Source organism: Lipophrys pholis (assembly GCF_963383615.2).
Source record: "Lipophrys pholis genome assembly, chromosome: 15".
NCBI lineage: Eukaryota > Metazoa > Chordata > Actinopteri > Blenniiformes > Blenniidae > Lipophrys > Lipophrys pholis.
The window spans coordinates 15,752,402-15,774,033 of NC_137642.1; the positions used below are offsets into that span (position 1 = coordinate 15,752,402).

Consider the following 21,632-nt stretch of genomic DNA (forward strand, 5'->3'; position numbering starts at 1 on the left):
ACCTTCTTCCTGCCGGCTGAGGTCTGGCTGACAGCAGACTGCCTGAAGCTGTTTGGATGGAGCTGGTTTTCATCCTCCACTGTCAGTCTGGGAATGGTGGTCATTGGGCGAATGACCCCGGGTTTTGTCTGGAGGGTAAGACGCAGAGTTTGACAGGAGGGACACTTCACTCCCACCAGTAACTCTCAGAAGATCCTCGACCCTTCGATCAAATAGATTTGTTTGCTTACCCTGTTGGCCTCCATCAGTTTCCTCTCACTGGTAGAAGGAGGCAACCTGCATAAAGATGCCTGAATAAACAATGGAGAAGAAAAAATAAAGTTTTTATCAGTTATTAAAATGGATCAAATTGTTTTTGATGAGTTCAGACTTTCAAAACAAAGGCAAGAAAACACTCAAAAATATGTCTTATTGACTACTGAGCTGGTATTCATGACTATAATTTAAGGGAATAACAGGAATGAAAGCTCTACAGTTAATGAGTTTTATTATACCAAAAGACACAAAGCTTTTGTTCTGATGTTCAAACGCCAATTTAAGCACTGTGTTCATTCACAACACTGTCATGAAGAACCACAGATTATCTGACTATTAAAAGTCATTCGCACTGCCATGCACCAAACAAGCCATCACGAAAAGTGGCTGCACACGACTGGGAGCAAGTCGAGATGAAGAGCTGACAAATGAATGGATGACGATGGATTTGAATTAGTTCCACACATCTGCATGTGGCTGAACACCCACTTTTTTTCCCCCAAAAACCATTTACATTTACATTAACATTTGTTCGGGTGGTGTGTATGAAATGCAGCATGCAAAATCAGTGTGACGCTCTCAAGAAGGGAACATGCTGTCATGAATTTAACTTGAGGGAAAAAAACTATTTGCTCACATCCCGAAGCTTTAAGAGCGTCAAAGCACATCAGAGACGATACAGGCAGAAGGAGATAGATGGGAGAAAGCCGTGCTCTGAATGGCGTCCATGTGAAGGCTGAGCACGGACGCACATCAATATTTGAGGCTAAACAGCACACACATCTCATCACGTCTTAAATACACGCTCTCATAAAAGAAGGTGTGATGCAACAGATGTGTTCTGACTGCTAAATGGGGACTTGAGTGGAGCTGCAGGCGAGAGCAGGAGGAGGCGGGACCTCAGGTGAGGCAACGCAACACACCTGAGTCCCATCAGGAACTAATTGCCTCTCTACCTCTCTCGCATGCCGGAACATAAAAGAGAGAACGCTCAAGGACGGGTAGGGGGAAGGGGCGGCTGAAGAGGCAACAGATGAAACTGAAGAGTGGAAAATAAACAGTCAAACGTGAGCTGTGTCTCTGGGAACTTACTGTACGAGAGAGTCTCGCCTTACATTACATATAACAATATTACACAATCACATGTAACACAGCGCTCTAAGTGTGTGTGTACGCAGCCGTCGCAGGTCAAAGCCACCGCGGTGAATGGCGTGTGACTGATTGTGTGAATGGCTGAATGTGATGAATCAAGCGAAGCGCTTTGGCTCTCAGCGAAAAGTCGCTATATCAGTGAAGTCCATTTACCATTTACATTACCATAAAAACAAATTCGCCGCCATTGTCACCAGGAAAGTCAGAGTCTGAGCGAGAGAAAACCACACATGCCTTTTGAAATAATCCATGTTTGGAGGTTAATCGTAAACCACAACACCCGACGTGTCAAAACGAGTCCTGCAACATTTACAACGTTTACTCTTGTTTATTCACGTTTCCCACGGCAAAGAGAAAACCCTTTTCAAAGTCAAGTCGATGAAATGCTATTGGTTTTTTGTCTCGTTGTGATTGTGACATGTGCGCGTTTCCATTTCCTCAATCACACAGGAGAAAGTATGCAACTTAAACTTACGTATTTGGTTTCTCGTCCCAGGGATTTCGGCAATGAGCCGCTCTGCTGTCGGTTGAAAAACAGAACAGGCAGAAGTGACGCAAGTGAGTTTCATTCACCGGGACATGCCACTTGAATATTAAAATGTGAATTTCACCTTCACATAAATGAGAGAAAAGAAGGTAAGAAAAAGAAGAGCTTGTTGGGAAGACGACAAACTGACTGTTTTCTGGATAGATAGATAGATAGATAGATAGATAGATAGATAGATAGATAGATAGATAGATAGATAGATAGATAGATAGATAGATAGATAGATAGATAGATAGATTTTAAGATAATTCTGAAAAAGTCTTCGCTCCATGTATTATGTCAGCTTAGATGTATAATTAATGCCAATTGTAGCTTTTCTGGTTGTCACATCACCATGAGGCAGTAATTCTAGTTTTTTCCTTGTGGGCGACTGACAGTCGTCCATTTTCATCACTCCGCTCTTGAATTCGGTCAATCATCCGAGGTCGTGGCGTGCTGACGTCTCAAGGACAACACGCACCCTCGCACACGCATCTTTCCTCTGGAAGCAACCAGAAACTTTCTGCTTAATGAATAATGAACACATGCCTTCTTTTTTTTTTTTTTTGTGCTGAGGATCATAGTAAGAATTCACTTTTATCTTTTATCCCACTTCCAGTTCACGTTTCAGTAAATCACAATATAAGAGATTTATACTGTCCATGTCTCACCAACTTTTTTTTTTATTTTGCAATTTTTAATTCAATGTAATTTCAATAATTCATGTTTTTAGTTATAATTGTATTTCAGATGTGAGGAGCCGTTACCAGTGACCACCTGCTACAGGCAGATATTCAGACTGTGTCTGTGATTTCTCCAAGCAATGTAATTATACTTGATATATGTATATTGAGTGTGATTTTCTTGCGTTTGTGTGAGACATTAAAGACTTATCTCACCATGAGCTAGTAATTTTGTGCTCATTTTGAAACATTCGGGTTACATACACTCTCTCGCACACTTTGGTGTTTGATATTCTTCCTTTCATGAAAATAATAGCCGAGTATTGCAGAACTCTCCACTGACCATTACTTTTGTCACTGATGAAAACATCTTAAGCATTAACGTTCTAAATATGTAATAGGTAAGGGGTAATATATATTCCATTAACAAATAAATTGTGAGAGGTGGAAAAAAAGAGTGAACACAACAACACCGACTTCTAATTTCCGACACAGTTGTCCAACGCCACACAAAAACTAATTTCCTCCCAGATGACAAATCAAATATAACTGTTAATGCATAATAGGAAAAGGCCACAGGTTTGTAATCTCTATGAGTAAAAGATACATTTTTGCTAACAGCCCCCCATCCGACCAGCGAATTAATGAATGAATGAACAAATAAATAATTAAATAAATAAAGCATGTACCTATAAGTTTATTGCTACTTAAAAACATGTAATTTTGCCATATTTACCAAAATAGTGATTTATGTTGCATTTAGGAAATTCAAAGATCATAATTTATCATATATTTATGCAACATGTTTCAGTTAGTCCAGGAAATTGTTTGCTGTTCTCACCCGTCTTAGCTGTTCTTTCTTTGCCTTTTCAAAGCGCCGACATTTCTCAGTTATTTTTTAGTTGGTTGCTCTTTTGTCTCCACATAACATACGTACTACCAAGAATCTGTTCAGCGAGAAGGATGCTTCGCCTCGCTCTCAGAAATGTCAATAAGAGTCATTCGAGACTAAGTTCAGTGAAAACCTCTCAAGATTTATCACTTCAAGACAAAGGCGGGAAGATAACATGTGAGGCCGTGACAAACATTTCAGCGGAAAGCCTCATGGAACCATTCTTTCATTTTAGTGCCACGTTTGTCGCCTCGGCCTGCAAGATAAGAACCCTTTTAAAGATTGCCTGATGTGCAATAGAAATTGAAATAACGGGGAGAAAAAGGTTGATTTGTCAATTTTGGGAAAGACACAACAGAGAGGCAGAACGGCTCCATTTGACTGGAGGGAAGCGGGTTGCTTCTCTCCAGGACCCTGATCAAGACCTTCGCACACAAGTGACTGGTTGGTTTTGGCTTGGGTAACTGGTGAAGTCTATCAACTACTTTTCAAAGAAGTAACTTGTATTAGAATTCTAATCAAAATTAAGTGCGTGAAGGTTCATCGTAAGTACTTAGAGATGTTGAAGTCAGATGAACAGCTGACATGCTGTTCGAGGAAAACACTTTACCTGTTGACCTGCGTGAACTGTCGATGGTCTGGGGGACTGCAATGAGAGAGATAGTTCAATTAAATATCAGCCCAAACCTGCATTACTTTAATACATAAAAATGATGCAAAACTCACGTCCGGAATGGAATTTGCCAAAACTTCATCAATGACGGCGTAGAGTTCCTCTGACTGCTGCCGAAGTTGAGCAGGTGAGCACATCTGTGTGAAGCACAATATTATTTTTACTCTGCAACGTGAAGTGAGCAATATGTACACGCGCAGCTGTCTCAACTGAATTCTCCGAGCTCTCCTTTGCCTGCCAGGTTGATTTGAGGCTCTACCTTCTTTTGATTGGGGATTAGCTTCAGCCCCCTGTTGAATAATATCGCGACACAGTCTGTCTTTTCATTTTAATGCAGGTGAAGCAAAAACATCTTTATCGGGTAGGGATGATGATATCAAGCAGCAGGTTACTGATAACATTCTTCATTTCAATGTTAAGCAGACTAAATGACCATGTTATTCATCTTTCATGTCAGCATTGTTTCCACAGTTACCTTAAAATAGTAATCTGATCACTGATTACTAGTTTTTGCCAAAAACTCTGAGCTGATCCCTGCCTGGCCTCCTGCGCCCTGCAGATATATATTTTACCTTTGACCTACTTCTATTTATATTTATATCTGACTCACGTTTTTATTATTAGATTTTTACTATTACTGGTATGTATTTTCCCGAAGATGTATTTGCAGTCTGTTGTTGCACTATTTGTTTATTTGTACTGCCTGCTCCATGCGACCTTTCAATTGCTCTGAATCGGATTACTGGTTTGGAAATAGTAACTCGATAGATTACTCGTAACTGAAAAAACGCGTTACTAATTAACGCATTGCCGGCATCGCTGCATATCAGGGATCTTTGCAATGTGTTTAAGAGATTGAAGTTTATATTGTTTGCTGGTGACACAAATGTTCTGGTTTCTGGGAGAAATTTGCAGAGACTTCTGTCCACAGTCACATCTGAAATTAGTCCATTTTAAAAAAATGGTTTGAGAGAAACAATCACAAAAATATAAATAATCAGATTTTTGGGAACTACAAAGAAAATGAATTGATTTTGAAACAATAATATTCAAATTAATTCAGTCATAGTGGCTTTTATTAGCCAGTGTTTTCTTTTGGTTTTTGTTTTTTTTTTATCCCCTTTTCATTATGTTGCTTCGAAGGGCAATATCAAGAAATGTTGAGGGAGAGTTTAAAGGCCTAAATATGCTCCCTTTGCACATATAAATTGATACATGCCTTTCAAACATTGCCATGCGTCAGTGCCTTCGTGCTCCTGTGTGTCCTGTGTGCATATTGGTTTATTGCATGGCAACATTTCTAAAACACACATTTGCAAAACAGTTACAAAACTGCTGAAAAAAGTATTTTATGCCCTCAGTTGTGTTTTAAAAAATAGTTCCTATGGGATAATTTGTTGCTTTGTGTTTTCAACTGTATGAGTTTATAAACTGTTCGTTTTGAACTTATCTGAAGCTTCTTTGTCCTGGCATACAGGCCAAGTAATGTCATATGTACAGCATGGAGTACTGTCAGGAGCATGACTCGGTAGTATTACTCAGTATTACTCACTTTGTCCCTTGAGAATTTACCAAATTATGCAAGAAATGACAGAAAACTGACAGAAGGCTCGATTTGCATCCGTCTGCGTATTTACCTCAGAGTGTATTTGGGTGCTGAGAGTCAGGATTTCTCGGTGGTTTTGGGCCACCTCATTCTTACTCAAATGTCAATAAAGATCAGCTGGTTCGGTGAGGCCTGAACGAGCTGGTCAATACACGAAATGAAAACCATGTTGTGTGTTGGACTACCTCAGCATGGGTGTCTGCCACGGCGTCGTCGAGCGTGTCACATCGACTGTCTTGTCTTTCTATCTGCTCATCTATCGCCTATAAAAAGCAAAAGAGAGGGACAACATTGAGTGTGCCGCCAACACGGCTGCTTTCTTATATATGTCACACTTGCCACAATGCCATTCCCATCATTCCGGAGTACCTACTTGGTATTCTCCCCACACTGAAGTCCCTCATCTCCAGCTTTAAATGTATCGTGCTATGGTATACACAAGGCAGCATTATGCCTGTTTTTCATAGTTGTTTGAATCTTTAATTCAAACACAGGTTTAAAAAACTGACATTTTCACATAGAAGTGAATCCTTTTTTTAAATTTTTATATAAATTGACATTTTTTATAAAAACCTAAAAAATAATTAACTCGGGAAATTTTTTTTAAATTTTGTTTAATTAAACCTCAACTTTTATGAGTCTATTCCAATTTTAGCTCATTTGTATACCTCTTAAGCTGCATCATAGTTCCTGTATAATTTGGATTTCAGACCTGTGAATAACAGAGTGAATTATGCGGATTAGAGTGGAAGGAACTGAACTTACTTGCTGATCCAGCAGTAGGGTGTTTGTGGGAATTGCTGCAAGTGATTTGTAGCTTAACTTAATCTTGTGTGTCTAGAGTTCAGAAGGGAGAAGAACAGACTATGAATACAAATGCATTGACAATTACGATTTCAAATAAACTTGCAAAGTCTCGTGGTAATGTGTCATATGCTTCTTTTCATGTTTAATTATTCCTGCCTTATCATGAGCTGCTGCAGACAGTTAATCATGCAAAATTGATGCACAGTAGTATTAAAAAAAAAATATTTCTTAGTTTTGCCTTCACTGGAAAACACGTGACGTTTGTACAGATGTCTCTCTTGACGGTTTGGCAGCGTCTATCATTTAAATTCAGGGCCTTCTCTTAATATACTGGATTACCACTAGTATTTACTCAGAAATCTTGTGTCATGTTACTCAACTTACTAAAGGCACAAATGCATTTTATCGTGATGCATTCCCTTTCGCTTCACAAATTTGACATTTCAGATGTTGTACTTTAGAAATGCATGCAGAGCAGTAATCTGTAACATGATCAAACATGAGTCAAACAGGGAAAAGTGCATGATGTCCTCATATCAACTGAGTGAAATGTATTTTTAACCACACAGCATGAGACAGCAGCATGTCAGAGAGAAAAATACCAGAAATCATCCTCAGTCGAGGTAAGCCATGCAAGAACAATGTCTACCTTTCTTTTTTTACCCTCTCTGTCACTGCAGTCTGATATTCCACTCCCCGGCCTTGGAGAGGGCGTGGAGCGCAGGGAGAGGGAAGGAGATGGAGTGAGGTCTCTGACAGGCGGAGCAGGAGAGGGCGTGAGGGTGGGGGTGAGGGTGGGGGTGGGCGTGAGCGTGGGCGTGCTGATGGGCGACGGCCATCCAGAAAAAACCATGGGCGTGTAGCGGGAAGGGGACAGAGAGTGCATTTTGCTAAAGCTCCGAGGTGGTGAGGCACTTTTGGGAATAAGGCGACTCCTCTCTGACTCACACCCTCTGATAGTGTTTTGTCCGGGAGGAGCAGGTGACGTTACCTCAGCCCGAGCAGGGAACATTGTGGCACAGGAGTGGGAGTTCTGGAGCTGTGAAGGGCAGACAGGCGGCGATCTGAGTCGCTGAGAAAGCGAGTGAAGCCTCGAAAGAGACGAATTTGGTTGGCGACTCCATTTGTGGGGCAGGGTGGTGACTGGCTCATTACTATATTGAAGGGAAGAAGAGAGGAGTTTTTTAAGGGGAGTTCCTGCGTGGCTCTTGAGAAACATGTGAGCACTGCTTGGCTTCAGCTCTGGGAACTGGGTGGCGGAGGGATTTAGGTCCGACACTTTTTTTGAAGTAACACAGTGGGATTCCTCACATTTCGGGGAAGTGACAGATTGGAGTTTGGAGCTGAACAGAGGCAGTGGGACTCGGGGCAGCGTGATGCCCTTTGCTGGAGGAGGTGAAATCACTCGCTCCCATTTAGGTGCACTGCTTGGGCGAATTTGCTCGGGGCATCTCTTTCCTTGAGTCTGTGGGCACGTTCTGTTGAGCTCACGCAGCCGCACAGCTGGGGGAGCGGTGGTGCACCTGTCAGCCTCTCTGTGACTGTGGCTTTGACTATCAATAGATGTTGATGAGGAGAAGTGAGAGGAGAACTCCAGGGGGATGGAGGCCACACTGGAGGCTGCTGAGCATGCGTTACAGAAGGACAGGGTCACGGGGTTAATGGGCCAGCAGGGGGTGTAAGGCCGCTGTAGAGCTGAGGACAAGACCGGGAGACGACCTTTCCTCAGGATGGCAGTGAGAAGGGAGAGTCGGGTGAGAGGAGGCCGGTGCCGGGGACGAGGGGGGGGGGACTGTGGATAGACGGAGGACAAGCTGTCGCAGGATGAGAAGCAGGATTGAGGGATATTAACCAAACTAGAACCAGGAGCAAGACAATGCGTCTTGATCTGGATGACAGCGGGAGAGAAAATGCCAGAGCGAACAGATGAGCATGGAGAGACGGTGCGGCTGAAAGAAACAGGAGAGGTTACAGAGGAACGCAGCACAGCGGACCAGCTCCTCTCCTTGTCCGAGCCCTCGGACAGGATGGACTCTCTGGATGAAGCTGGGGTGGGGAACAGGTCTGCAGAGTTTGTGGGGCTCGTCCTGTCCTCTGACACAGACGCTCTATTTGGAAAGCAACCCAGGCTAACCTCAGCATGCCCGGCAGCGTTGTGACTCCGCCACTGGGGAAGGCCCCGGTGTTTGTCAACAGCTGTTTCCATAGATGCCGTCCTGGCGTCTCCGTGGTTGGGTGTATTTTCAGCCTGAGCTCTGGCTGGAGGAGAGGCTTCGGGTGGAGAGAGACTCACGTAATCTGGCTTCAACTGAAAGACAGAAACAGTTGTTCACTTTTTTTTGTATGTCTTACCTGAGGCCTGAAAATGGACTTTGTTTAAAAATAAAACAAACAGAAGGACCAATTTTAATTCCTCATAACATTTTTGAAACTCCTAAAAAAAAAGAAATAAAGTAAAGCACATTATGAAGCACAAAGAAGAAAAGAGCAGTGTTTTTCTCCAGTCAATTTCATGGCAGTGCTTTTTGATTCATTACAATTTTAAAATATCCATATATCACGTATAAACATAAATATCTTATAAATCAAAGCTTCATGTTTTTTTTCCTCTCGTGATATTGAGAGTGTGTGTGTTGGACTTACTTGAGGCATTTGACTTGCGTTTCCTGCTCCTCCCACAACAGAGTCCTTGATAAAAACTCTCTCTGCTTTGAAAGTCTCTCTGTCCGACATGGTATCCTGAGTTGTCTTCTCGGGGGGCACGGCCACAATCTGATGGCAGGAAATGAGGCAAATGTTTAGAAGGAACGGAGCGAGTGAAACCTGAGAAAACCCGAGGTGAACTTCGACAGGCCTCTCGGGGGGGGGGGCGGGGGGCGTTAATGCACCACATGGCACCACGGACACATGACTCACATGTACGCACACATGTCATGTCCACGTTGGTTTTGTGCGTGTGTCGTATGCAGGGCTGAACAACTGACCGATGGGCTGCAGACGCAAGAGTTGAGTGGCAAACGGTAAAGTAATGACTTCAGTCTTGATCTATGGGACAAATATGAGTAAAGATGCTCACTGATTTTTTCTATTTCATCACCTGAAGGACCAAGTTGAAAACATTTGATTCGGAGAAGTAATATATTTGAAAGAATGAGCATTAACACATTGGGTTGCATCAAAACTATCCTGTCATATTAACATAATGATCCTGTCCTCCACCACCACCACCACCTTGTAATTGCTGGTGTGTTTAATTGCCAGACTTCAATGAGAACATCAGGTGAACTGACACTGATAGGGCTCCTGCAGTAACAATAAAATACTTTTAAAATGAGGTCTTCTGTTATATTCGATAAGACACAAATTAATATGATCCATTTCACATATGGAGCCTTTTTTTTAAATATTAATATGTGCGACAGTGGCATGAGGCTCAAATAAATAACTGCTCATCACAGCCTTAATTACTGACATGACCTGCCGCTTTCTTTTTTATTGTGACTGCAAAAAAAAACAAACAAAAAAAACACATAACACATAACACATAACACAAACTAATTAATTTTAATTCAAATGAAATGTTTAATGGGGGCATGAAAAGCTGCTATGTTGATGGTTTTTTTTTCTGGCATTGGATTTAAAAAGAAGTTTGTGTGGACAACATCGCCAAAATTGGCTCAAACCTGATAACTGCAGTGATCTGTAGTCTTCACATCTGCTGCCAGTAAATACCAAAATATAAGAGCAAGGTAGCAAGCACAGCATCGTCATACATGTGACTTATGTTGTGCATGTATGATGTTGATGTTGCAATGGCTCGAGGACTTTTCTTAACAAATTGGAATTAAAATGCTTACTTGCTGCACTTTCGGATTTTAAATTAACTAAGTGAGCGCTCATCGGGGGAATCATCTGCTCCCTCGCTATCGTCTGAAGAACTGAATGCAAGCTCTGATCCAAATCAGTATAGCACATACACAGAAAAAAAACTTGTATTTAAAATTCGATGTGAATTTTGCAGAGAAGCTTACTATGAAACGCGGTGGTGGCCACACGGGGAATGAACTCATAACGACTACTTGATGGCCCCATCTAATTTAATATATTGCACGAGGGCACATATGCAATCTCTTTATTTTGAGAAGAAAGATGAACAGGCTGCTCTCTATCGCACTGGTGGATTAATGAGCCGCTGAATGTCTCTCGGGTAAATCTGTACATTTTGCGCAATCTGCCACTGGGGTGCGTTCCTGATCTTTGAAGGGTGAACGCAACAAGTTTGAGGCTCAGTCTAAGCTGCAAACTGCTGCTAACTATATTTTGGATTACTGTCAAGTCGATGTTTTGCTCTCCTTCCAAACGTTAACAGGATGCTACCTGACAAAGATGTAAGCGTGGGTACAGAATATTTGTCCTACATGAGTGCACTGTTGCAGAAACGCATGCATCTTCTCCAACAAGGAGATTTAATACTCACAGAGGCAGATTTGCTATGTGGTCAAATATATTCATATTTGTTTGCTGCTGCTCCATCCATAAAGTGAACCTCAGTTGATGAAGAGGTACTTTTTTACACTTTCTTCACAAAACTCAGACTCACAGAAAGTCCTGACATCTTACACATTTTCATGCATGGTTTGAACTGTTTGCGGATTAGCATGAAAAAGCAAAAAGATGCAGTGGGAGGAACTGTGCCAAACTTTGTGGGAAAACATCTTGTTTTCCAGCCAAAAGTCAGATTGGAAGGATAGCAGTTTTGAGCTTTAACTCTGGGAAGTGACAGCATCAGTCCCCACAGAGAGAGTTAAATTTAAATCACAGGGTTTGGGGGGGCGGTTCTGTAAACTTTAGAATGTTTTTCTTTTTTTTTTTTTTGCATCATTTGCAGATTTTATACCAATTTATCCGGGACTACAAATCTTTCAAAAGCAGTTTCACATCTTCCCTCTTGAGCTTTTTTCCAAACTATATTCTACTGTGATATGTTTGACCTCCTTTTTGAGGTGAACAGAATTAAATGTGACTGGATTCTTCATCCGGAGTCACTATATGAAGCCTGTTCACAACTGTGTCTCGACATGTATGTGAACTCTGTCGGAAACCTTCCCAGGGATGAGCTAAAAAGCCCTCAGAAGAAAAAACATTTTTTTTTTAGTTTAGTGGAAGCTGATGAGAAGGGCGAGGGGCTTGTACCGTGGATGATTAAACACCAGAATTCAGCATTTTTTTCATCTTTCTTGTCTTGTCAAGTCTGAAGTGTGATGAACACTGTTGTGTTCTTCAGCAGCAGCAGGGATCTGGACAATGGAGACAACGGGTACTGCTGTGCCAAAGTGAGACCACCGACTGTGCCCACGATATCATACGCTTCTTCATTCATCCTTCGTGTGTCTTTCATTTCTGAAGGAGATGTTCCCTTTTTGTCTTTGTCATAATAACTTAAAGGATAGTGTGGATTTATTTTAGTTTACGTCCATTCATCTTCAAAACGCACGTCTTCCAAGTCCACCTTGACGACTGAAAATATGAGAGAAAAACATTCATTGCGACACACAAGGAATGAAGTGGTCTGAAGTTGAGATGAGGACGCAACAGAAAGAAAATGGTGATACACACCCCGTATATCAACCTCAATGTGCACTAAAACAGGGAGTATCTTGGCAACTTTGCAGCTGTGCAGTCACATGTCAACAACTTGAAAGGTTGCCACTCCTTTAGGTAATAGCAGTGAGGGGAGTTGAGAAACTAATGGTGCCATCCCTCCAGGGAAAAGACCTTTGAAGTCTATATATGCAGGCTGCCAGCAAACTGACTCCAGGCACCCGGAGCTGAAGTGCTGCTGTGATGTTGAATGAACATTCAATGGCACCCATAAGCCCTGAGCAATCAACACCGGTGGGGGTCGACAGCAGCCCCCCAAGATGGCTTGTCTCACTAGGTGTCAGCGACAACATTTCCGGCTTGTGTGGTGAAGTGGTGCCAAAAACGTTGGACTCAATGTCAAAAATGATCAAACCATCAATACAAATAATTGTTGAAATACATCAAAAATTCTCCATTGGTCTTCAATTCATAATGATGTCACTTTTTCACATCAGTGTGAAAACAAAATTCCATACACTGTCATACATCATGATGGGGAGCAGACCATTTGATCTTAAAACGCATCCATGTGTTCTGTCTTTAGATCATTCGTGGAACACATAAAATAACCTTCTGGCAAATTCAATGGATGATGTTGTTCAAAACTGAGGCTGGATAGGAAATTAAAATGGAGGAAACACACTATACACCAAACAGTTTATGTCATGTTTATTCTTTTCAAGCAAAGTGTGTTTAATTGTAATTGCAGTTTGCTGATTATTTGCTGAAATAATTATAGCTGGTGAAACTCTTTTTAGCGTCTTCCAGAGGATGTTACTCTGATTGCTTTGAGATCAACACAATGCAAACGTTTTTCCAGGTAAAACGTTAGACTGAGTGGCTTGGTTAAAGTAATACAAGAAAGTATTACTTTTTAAGGAATCTGGCTCTCAGCATGTTATCCATGGATGGATGGATGGATGGATGGATGGATGGATGGATGGATGGATGGATGGATGGATGGATGGATGGATGGATGGATGGATGGATGGATTGAAATCAAATTGCAATGCTTTCATTGGTTTAACCAGAAACAATTTGGGATTATTTTGCATTGATGTCTTGAAATAAAAAATAACACTCATAGATAAGAAAATGCTCTTATACCTTTTTCATGTTCCTTGTCGGGGCTTCAGCTCTCCATTCCTCAGAAATGATGCTTTTAATTGGTAATTTCTGCACCACTGGCACAAATGTGAAAATAGAAGGCTTAGATGGCACTCCCACTGAAACCTGTAAAACATGAGGGGGGGGGGGGGGGGGGGGGGGGGGTTGTAATTCATAAGTACTCCTTTATTATGTAATTTTGAGTCACTTTTGTTTTTTACTGGCAGTAGATGGTGACTCAAATGTATAAAAAAAAAATGCAAAATGATACATAAATTACATTTTCTCATGTCATGCCAAGGTCTTGTTAAAATCTCATTGTGAGCTACATAACAGCATATTTTCTCACAGCGGCTGAAATTGGCTTTTTTTCATCTTTCTACTATACAGAGTATCTATTCCCTATCACACACGATCCATCATCATACGCCCAAACACACAGATTAAGTAATTAAGCGCCCTGCTGCTCAAAGCATCGATACGCCCATATTCAATGAGGAGTGATGAACTGCGATTAAACCAGCTCATGTCCTTATCTGCACGTGGCACCCGTGCTTTATATATTCTGTGTATACGCTGGGAGGAGTCCCTGTGACATTATAAACTGTACGGATAATGATAATCTAATAACTATTGATGACCCTCACGTGAAACCAAGGTTGAAGTGACTAACACATGTTAAAAGCAGGTACACAGTACACACATAGGTACACAGTGCTTTTGCAAGATTGGATAACAGATGTGGATAGTGGCTGGGCCAGCAAATACATTGTCAGGTCATGATGGAAAACCTAGGAACAAGCATTCGAAAGCATGAAAAACCCGGGGTGATTCGATCAGTGGGACATTTTGTCAGTGTCCAATACAATCAATGCACCCGGCTCTCAAACTGCTCTGGAGTGAGCAACATGCATTGTCTGATTGGCAGCTGCCAAATCCTAATAGTAATCGGTGCCTGTGTCTAATGATGCAATACCACATATTGTCAACACAGGGATGCTTTGATGCTCAAGGCTTTTATGCTTTTTGAAAGACTTTGCCATTGACGATAATGAAATTACATACAAAGTGGAGCATTAACCACAAAGGCATTAGATGTTATAAGCATTGATGAAGATCTATTCGCCGCATGTTCTATGGATTCATGGTGAAAAATACTTCAGTGGTTATCACCCATGCCTGGCCTCTATTTACAGCTCCACGATAGAAGGAGTTGCTTTCAGGAAATAGAGTAACTGAAATCCGTCAAGAAAAGTGGGAGTGGGTGTAAACATCTGGAAAAATGTTGAAATAACAAAGCTGGTTTAATACTTCCAGTATTCTGGTCTTGGATGTTATCAGTGTATATTTTGAACTCCCCAAGAGCCAAAAAAAAACCATAGTTTTTTGTATGTGCAAAACCTGTAATTTGTTTTACCTGTTCTTGATATATTTACAGCAGTAGCTTCTGTTCATGTTGCAACTACAAGTAATTTTACACCAATTTAATAACAAACTCAGGTTTTTGAGCAGCCTGGTTTGTTTGGGTTTTTTTTTGGGGGGGGGGGGGGGTGTTTACCCCACGCTAAGAAAAATATGTTCACTTTAGGCCAGAAGTTTTCTGAAATTAGTAGTTTCCTTTCCAATCAGGTCTCGAGTGTACAGCTAAAAAAAAATAAAAAAAAGTGTATTTGCCTCAAAAAGACCTTTGGGATAATATACATGTCTATTCTGTGAAACAACTAGAACAGCTGCTAAGAGAAAGTACCACATTGAGCTTTCAGCTTTTAGTACAGGATCAGCGTGAGTTACAACTTTCACCGTCGGTGCTAATGGGTGGATTCCCACCAGGGACCAGCCTTGCTGAAAATATGTAGAGCTGTGAATATGAAAAATAGCGACGTGGCCCGGGTCGAATTAGAATGGGAAATGTTGAGAATAACGAGAACAGTCCACTTTTTTTCACATTTTAAAAAGCCATTAAACTGCCAAAACCTAATATCCTCTCATACTTTGGTAAATGGTGTTGGGACTCTCCATCTATTGCTCATAATAATGGGCGATACCGTGGCTTCGGTTTGTCAAAGTGTTGGCACAGATACCTCTGCAAATCGAGTTCAATGGTATTTAAAGCTCTGATTGAGTGAAAATGTTTCCTATTCATTCCTACTGATGTAATCAACACAGACACTGGATGGGGAAGTGCTTCCACTGCATTTTAATCGTGCCTGCTCTCTTTCTGCAGCGCTGTCGGGTCGTCTTCGAACTGCCAGCCAGTGAATCAGGGCAGGGAAATTTCTTCAACTAATCAGCCGAGGTTATTTAAGAACCTACTTGAGACTTCATTTTAAAACAAAAAAAGAATCACATGACCGCTCCACATATATGCTGCTGCTAATAGAGGATTGGAGGCTCTTCTTAATAATGGTGTAAGACACACTGCTGCTGGGAGGAAGATTAAAAAGCAGCTCCGATACAAAATGACAGTAGAGTATTTTACAAATCAATGTCGCTCTGAATTGTGCTTAAAATATAAAACCGCATCCACTATGTAATATTATTCCGATTTATTTTTATGTGCAGCCAGCAATGAATACTGAAGAATGGATTTAGGAGAAGTAGATCGTTGTGTGGTGTGATCATGTTCTATTTCCTGAGGCTCCAGGATCAGAGATTGGACTCTTCATTTCAGTCAATACTAACTAGGAACCATTATAGACCTCAGGGCTGCATGGCCCGCATTTACTGTGTGTTGGTCTGTTGGTTGTTTAGGTTGTTTCTCGTATTTTACCTGCACACTTGAGCTCAGGGGTCAAGCACATGTTTATCGCCATAAGAGCCTGCGCTTTCAGAATTGATATTTACCCAGCGGTAGTACCTCAGCAGAGGAAGCAGACAAAGTTTGTGATCGATGATGAGGGGAAATGGGAGCAACAGAAGCTTACCCAATACAGCAACACTTCTTCAAGGGACTGACCAGGTGTTTCATTGTACAATAAGATTATTATAAGCATTTTATGAAAACTTATTGATGGGAAATCATATAGCGTCCAGTCATGAGCGCACGCCTACCACAGCAAGACTACACAGCACAGCTTGTGTCATATCAGGAATAGCAGACCGCCGCACCACAACCCTCTTTTCATCGTAGCTATTAACCATTAACATAATCTAGACTAATACAGCATGATAGCGAAGATTAAATGAATAAAGTAACAAATGTGAAGAAGCTCATTATTTATGGGACTGCCCATAATAACAGCAGGATCACCAAGAATTCAAAGGAGGAAGTGAGTGTGCCTGCTGCCATCTTCAACGAGAGCCACTTTTATACACGACGTGGTTTTGTCTCAAAACAAGCAGTCATCAGCAGCCGAATGGCATATATAATAAATCTAACAATAATAATGCTCCTGGCTGTTGATATTGAAATGATTTGGTGTACGTATAGAAGATAGTTGGTAAGATCTTTGGTAAATCCGATATTCTGCAAAGGGGTTTGTGCTTTATATTTACATTGGATTCACTGAAGAATAATTACTTTTAACTTCAAGGCCACCGGTTGGTTTTGATCCAGTGTTGCATGCATTATATAGTGCAGGTGGCCTGGCAAATGATGCTTTTTTCTTTTTTTGCATTTTTAAAAAGGACTGGGTCCCACTAAATCTCACTTTACTATTCTGTATGATGTACAGTAATGAATCCAGCAGCAATAGAAACCAGAAATAAAATAACCGATGTTCAATTCCTTTTCTTTATTCATCCCTTCTGGCTCAGGGGTCCGGAGCCACATGTGGCTCTTCAGCCCCTCTGCAGTGGCTCTCCGAAGCTTTCATAATATGTAATGTAAATAAACCTTCATTTGTATTTTATTTTACGTTGCACGCTGAATTTCAAAAATGGATAAAAACAGCTAAATAAGCTAAAACAGCTAAAAACATCCAGAGCAGCAAATAAATATTTAAAAAAAAAAAGAGAGAGAAAGGAAAAGAAGGTAAAGGAAAAAAGGGAGAACATAAAAGCAAAAGGGAAAAAGTAAAACTGTGAAAAGGGAAGGGAAAAAAGGAGAGAAAGAAAAGGAAAAAGGGCAAAAAAATAAAGAAAAAAGAGGGAAAAATTAGGAGAGCTAAAACTGCTCTAATCATTAGGGAACACAGAGCATGTAAAAAAATTATTAAAGAGCTCAAGAGGCTAAAATAGTCAAGATGTATAAAATGTCTCAAGATCCATGGGAAAATAACCTTTAGAATTGGCCAAAACGGCTAAAAATGTAAGAAAAATATACTGTATCTAAAATGTGTCTATGACACTTCATTATTGCAACCTTGTTCTTTTTTGTAAGGATAGCCATTTTCTTATATGTTTTTTTCATTATCTCAGATAAATTTGCATACGGTATTTTGCAGCTTCAGACAAATTTTATTTAGTGGAAAATTACGAAAATGGCCCTTTTGTTCACAAATGTTCCAGACCCCTACTCAAGATTAAGGCTAAAGCATCCTTGACAAGACAAAAGCCAGTATTTATTTGAATGTGTACAATAGCACCTAGAATTATCCATTCAAGTCCATTCAGTGAGCAATTGGCAAGAAGATTAAACGAAATGTCATTGAGAAAAAAAAAGAAAAGGTCTCTGACATCAGCAGAACCTCAGTGAATGGCAAATATCCATACGTACTAAATACACTCAGAAAATAAGCATATGATTTCAGCTTCTTGGGTTAATTTCAGGGTCATTTCTGCCAACAAAAAACACCGCTACAGATTTCTCGATGTGAGGTTTCCGGTAATTCCATAACTTACTTAAGGCTGTGGGACTTCAACGATGAGTGAGATATTTATCTTAAAAATAACAGCAATCAGCTATAAATAAATTCAAAAAACAAAAACACACCGGGTAAATTCTTTGACGAAAATAATCATCTCATAAACTTGTTTATCTATGCGCGCTATTGCGAAACCGCCTTGTTTGCTTGTCCTCTGTAGTCATAGCAGAGTAAGTTTATACTGTGAAAGGTTAAAGCGTGCATTTCCTACTTGCCCGCTGGAGCCAGCTTTAATGTTTGATAGTGCTGAGTGCTGCCGAGGTCATGCCGTCCTCATAGATCACATTTCCAGCCACCACCGCCTCACTGTGCTGCGTGTCAACCCGTTGCATGTGAGCTCCCGCTCAATTTTTTTTCCTCGTGGCATCTCAGACCCGTCCCAAAGATTGAATAGAAGCAGCACTAAATCATATCTTGAAGGGGGACCACCATGTGTGGTGCTCTTTAAAGGGGCCCGTCGTCGTAAAACTATGGCTCGCGGTAGAAAGTTAGAAATGTGCCTCAAGGAAGCGACGAACGAGCAGATTTTCGGCGAAGTCATTCGTGGAACTTTCAAGTGGTCCACAGACGACAAACTTCCTCTCACGATAGTTGACATTATGCCACAGAACAAGAATAAACAGTCGGGTGTGTCGCCGGCTAAAGAGTTTAATTACAGACAAACACATCACCACTCCCTGCAGAGCAAACGGAGCAGATATGGGGTTCAAATATAGCCCAGAGCCAGCTGCTACCGAGCATGGGGCTAAGATTATAAACAAATATTGTGATTATTGCCAAGATCATATACTGAGACAGAGCCAACACACACACACACACACACACACAAACACTTCTCTAATTTACCTTCAATGGAGTAAAAGAGGAACACATTTTAAAGAACTGTCATAAAGAATTCTTTTACAATTTTATTAAGTTTTTGTCCGATGTTTTTTTTCATACTCTACACTTGAGTTTCTGTTTCACGATAGTCAAACCTCTGTTCTGAAAGCAGTTTTGATAAGTGATATCCGGGTAAAGGTGACAGGAAATCATTGCCTCTGTTTGTGTCTGTAAGTATTTCTGTATGGTTGCCTGGAAGATGCCCGGGGCTGCAGGAGGACACAACAGGGGGGGTGCTGATTTGAAAGAGTTCATGCAGCTTTGAGGAAATTTTCATCGGAAAATTGAATTCAAACTCAGCTTTGTTGCAACTCAAAAGCAAACTCTTGGATATCTCTGCAGCCTGATGTCAAACAGCTGACAAGAAAAATGACGTGTCTTTCAAACAGAAAATGCCTTTTCCCAAACCCTCTTACCTCGCCGTCATTTTCATTTATCCAGTCCATCTCTGCTTCGTGTGCCTCTCCATCCAGTAGCTCAGGTCCGGGCTCACCAAAGACGTCAAATGTTGATGGGGGAAGCCATCAGAGATGAGATGTCCACCTCTTCAACCCCTCTCATGAACTTCAATCTGTAATACTGTTGGTGTGTGAGCGCGGCCCTGCAGATTTCCTTTTATAGACACATAATAGCCACAAATAGCTTGCAGACAGCAGGCTGTCTGCAGGGCACCGCTGACAATGTTCACACCAGCAACAAACCCTGAGGGGGCAACAAAACTGCCCTGATTGTTGCATGCCACCACTCTTTTTGTCACATTATTAAACATTCCCCACACTTTTCTATGAATAACTCTTTTTTTTTTTTTTTTTTTCAGGAATTCTCTACAAGCCTCATAAATAAACAGCAAATAATTTCTGTGCTGGGGCTGTGTCACAAAGAAAGAAATGACAGTTGAGTTAAAAGTCGGGGAAAGAAAACAAAGAAGAAAAACAGAAGAAAATGAATATTGAGCAAGTGTCTTATCTTCCTTGGCCAGCCATGGTGACAATTACACCATTCTTATTATTGCTTTGGGCATTCATTAAAACCTTTTCCATTACATTTTTCAAAAACTTCAAAGTAATCCAAGACAATGGAAAATTGAATGAGGGCTGTTTGAGCACTAAATGGACGAAAGAGAAAGAGAAACCGAAGACAAGTGGACCCGCAATAACCTACAACAATACTTGTGAATGTTTAATTTCCCTCCAGATAATAGTGAGTCGGTGGCAGGAAGCAGATTGATGTAAATGACGTGTCAGAAGGAGCGGAATTGATTTACTTGCTTGTTTGGTGCAACATTGACGTTTTGTTTGCTTCTCCCTCAGTGAAAGCAGACCTCTGGAGTGGATGCTAATCCTACACGAACACAGCATTCTTCATGCCGGTCACAGCTGTTGTTTTCCATTTCCACAGGCCCGCCTGCCTTCGCGTGGTCGTGAGGCTGCAACACTGAAAATCACGCTGAGACGAAGTCTCCTGCGCACCTCTGCACCATCCTCATTATATAATTCTACACTGAATCATTTGAGTTTGTAGTCACATTGAGGAGTGCGGGGGGGGGGGGGGGGGGGCATCCGACAGCTGCTTGAAATGTACGCATTCCATAAATTATAGCCTGAATAGTCTCCTCTGATAAATAACTGACACGTGTGGAATGTACTCAGAGCTTTTGTCTTCAAGACATCGACTGATTCATTCTGGTGGAAACCCATTAGTGAGAGACGCATCACTAATTAGAGCAATTCAACTAAGGAATCTGTGATTGTTTGGTTTTTAACTAATTCAACATCGATCACTGTCGATTGTCAAAGTGAAAAGAAAACGTGCGACAGAGCAACAGAGCCGCAAGCTTTTATCAACTTTGTATTTAGTGGGACACGTGTGAAGCACCAAGATGGACAAAATGTTGGGATGACAACAGTGTGTCACGGTTTGTTTTGTGTCTTGATTTGCCTTCATGCTTTGTATTCCCTCTTTTTTCCTGACATCCTTGTCGTTGCAAACTCTTTCCCTTGTTACCTCCGAGTGTTGTTTGCTGTGTCTTGTCAGTCCACGTTTAGACGTACCTGGGTTTTGACAAAAAAACGATATTTCCCCTTCTGCATTTAAAAAAAATATATTCCTTTACACGGACCCACATACACACCTGGTTCAGAGCTACTATGAGCATGCCAAACCTGTAGGGGGCAGTGTAGCGAGAAACATGAAGCCATGATAGCCAATCGGAGTCCTGAAAAAAACAAGCCATCGTGAATGGCAGTAGTTAATTCCTGTTCTTTTTTGGAAAACTTATAAAGCATTTCTGAAAGCGAGTATCAATTTTAGTCATCTTTTTTTTTTTCTTACCTCTTTTCACGATACTGTTTGTCTCCCCTGCTTTTTCCCACAAGCAATTATCCTCCCATTATTTCTACTTTTTCATAAGCATTGATTTTTGACTCAATGGTCATAAGCAAGTGGCCAACCACAACAAAAATGATGCGGTCTAAAAAACAAAAACACTTCTCAGCCTTTTTCTAAATCATCCCGTCTATTCCACATCCCCAGATGGCGGGAGTAGATCTCAGGCCAGCCACTGAAATAACAAAGTTGTTTACTTTGAAGACACAATATATA

The 21,632-nt window shown here is 41.1% G+C and overlaps 1 protein-coding gene across 1 annotated transcript in view; it reads right to left on the bottom strand.

Annotated features, from left to right (window-relative positions):
* mlip (muscular LMNA-interacting protein) overlaps window positions 1-19,622 on the bottom strand; it is a 30,540-nt gene extending 10,918 nt beyond the window's left edge. The window contains exons 1-11 of the mRNA XM_080482267.1: window positions 19,448-19,622; window positions 13,345-13,470; window positions 9,238-9,366; window positions 7,244-8,902; window positions 6,553-6,624; window positions 5,973-6,050; window positions 4,235-4,318; window positions 4,119-4,154; window positions 1,883-1,927; window positions 231-290; window positions 3-128 (exon numbers count right to left, since the gene is read on the bottom strand). Of these exons, the coding sequence (XP_080338393.1) occupies window positions 3-128; window positions 231-290; window positions 1,883-1,927; window positions 4,119-4,154; window positions 4,235-4,318; window positions 5,973-6,050; window positions 6,553-6,624; window positions 7,244-8,902; window positions 9,238-9,366; window positions 13,345-13,470; window positions 19,448-19,477 (2,445 nt within the window). The 5' untranslated portion in view covers window positions 19,478-19,622. The remainder of the gene's footprint in view (window positions 1-2; window positions 129-230; window positions 291-1,882; window positions 1,928-4,118; window positions 4,155-4,234; window positions 4,319-5,972; window positions 6,051-6,552; window positions 6,625-7,243; window positions 8,903-9,237; window positions 9,367-13,344; window positions 13,471-19,447) is intronic.
* Window positions 19,623-21,632: the final 2,010 nt, after the last annotated feature.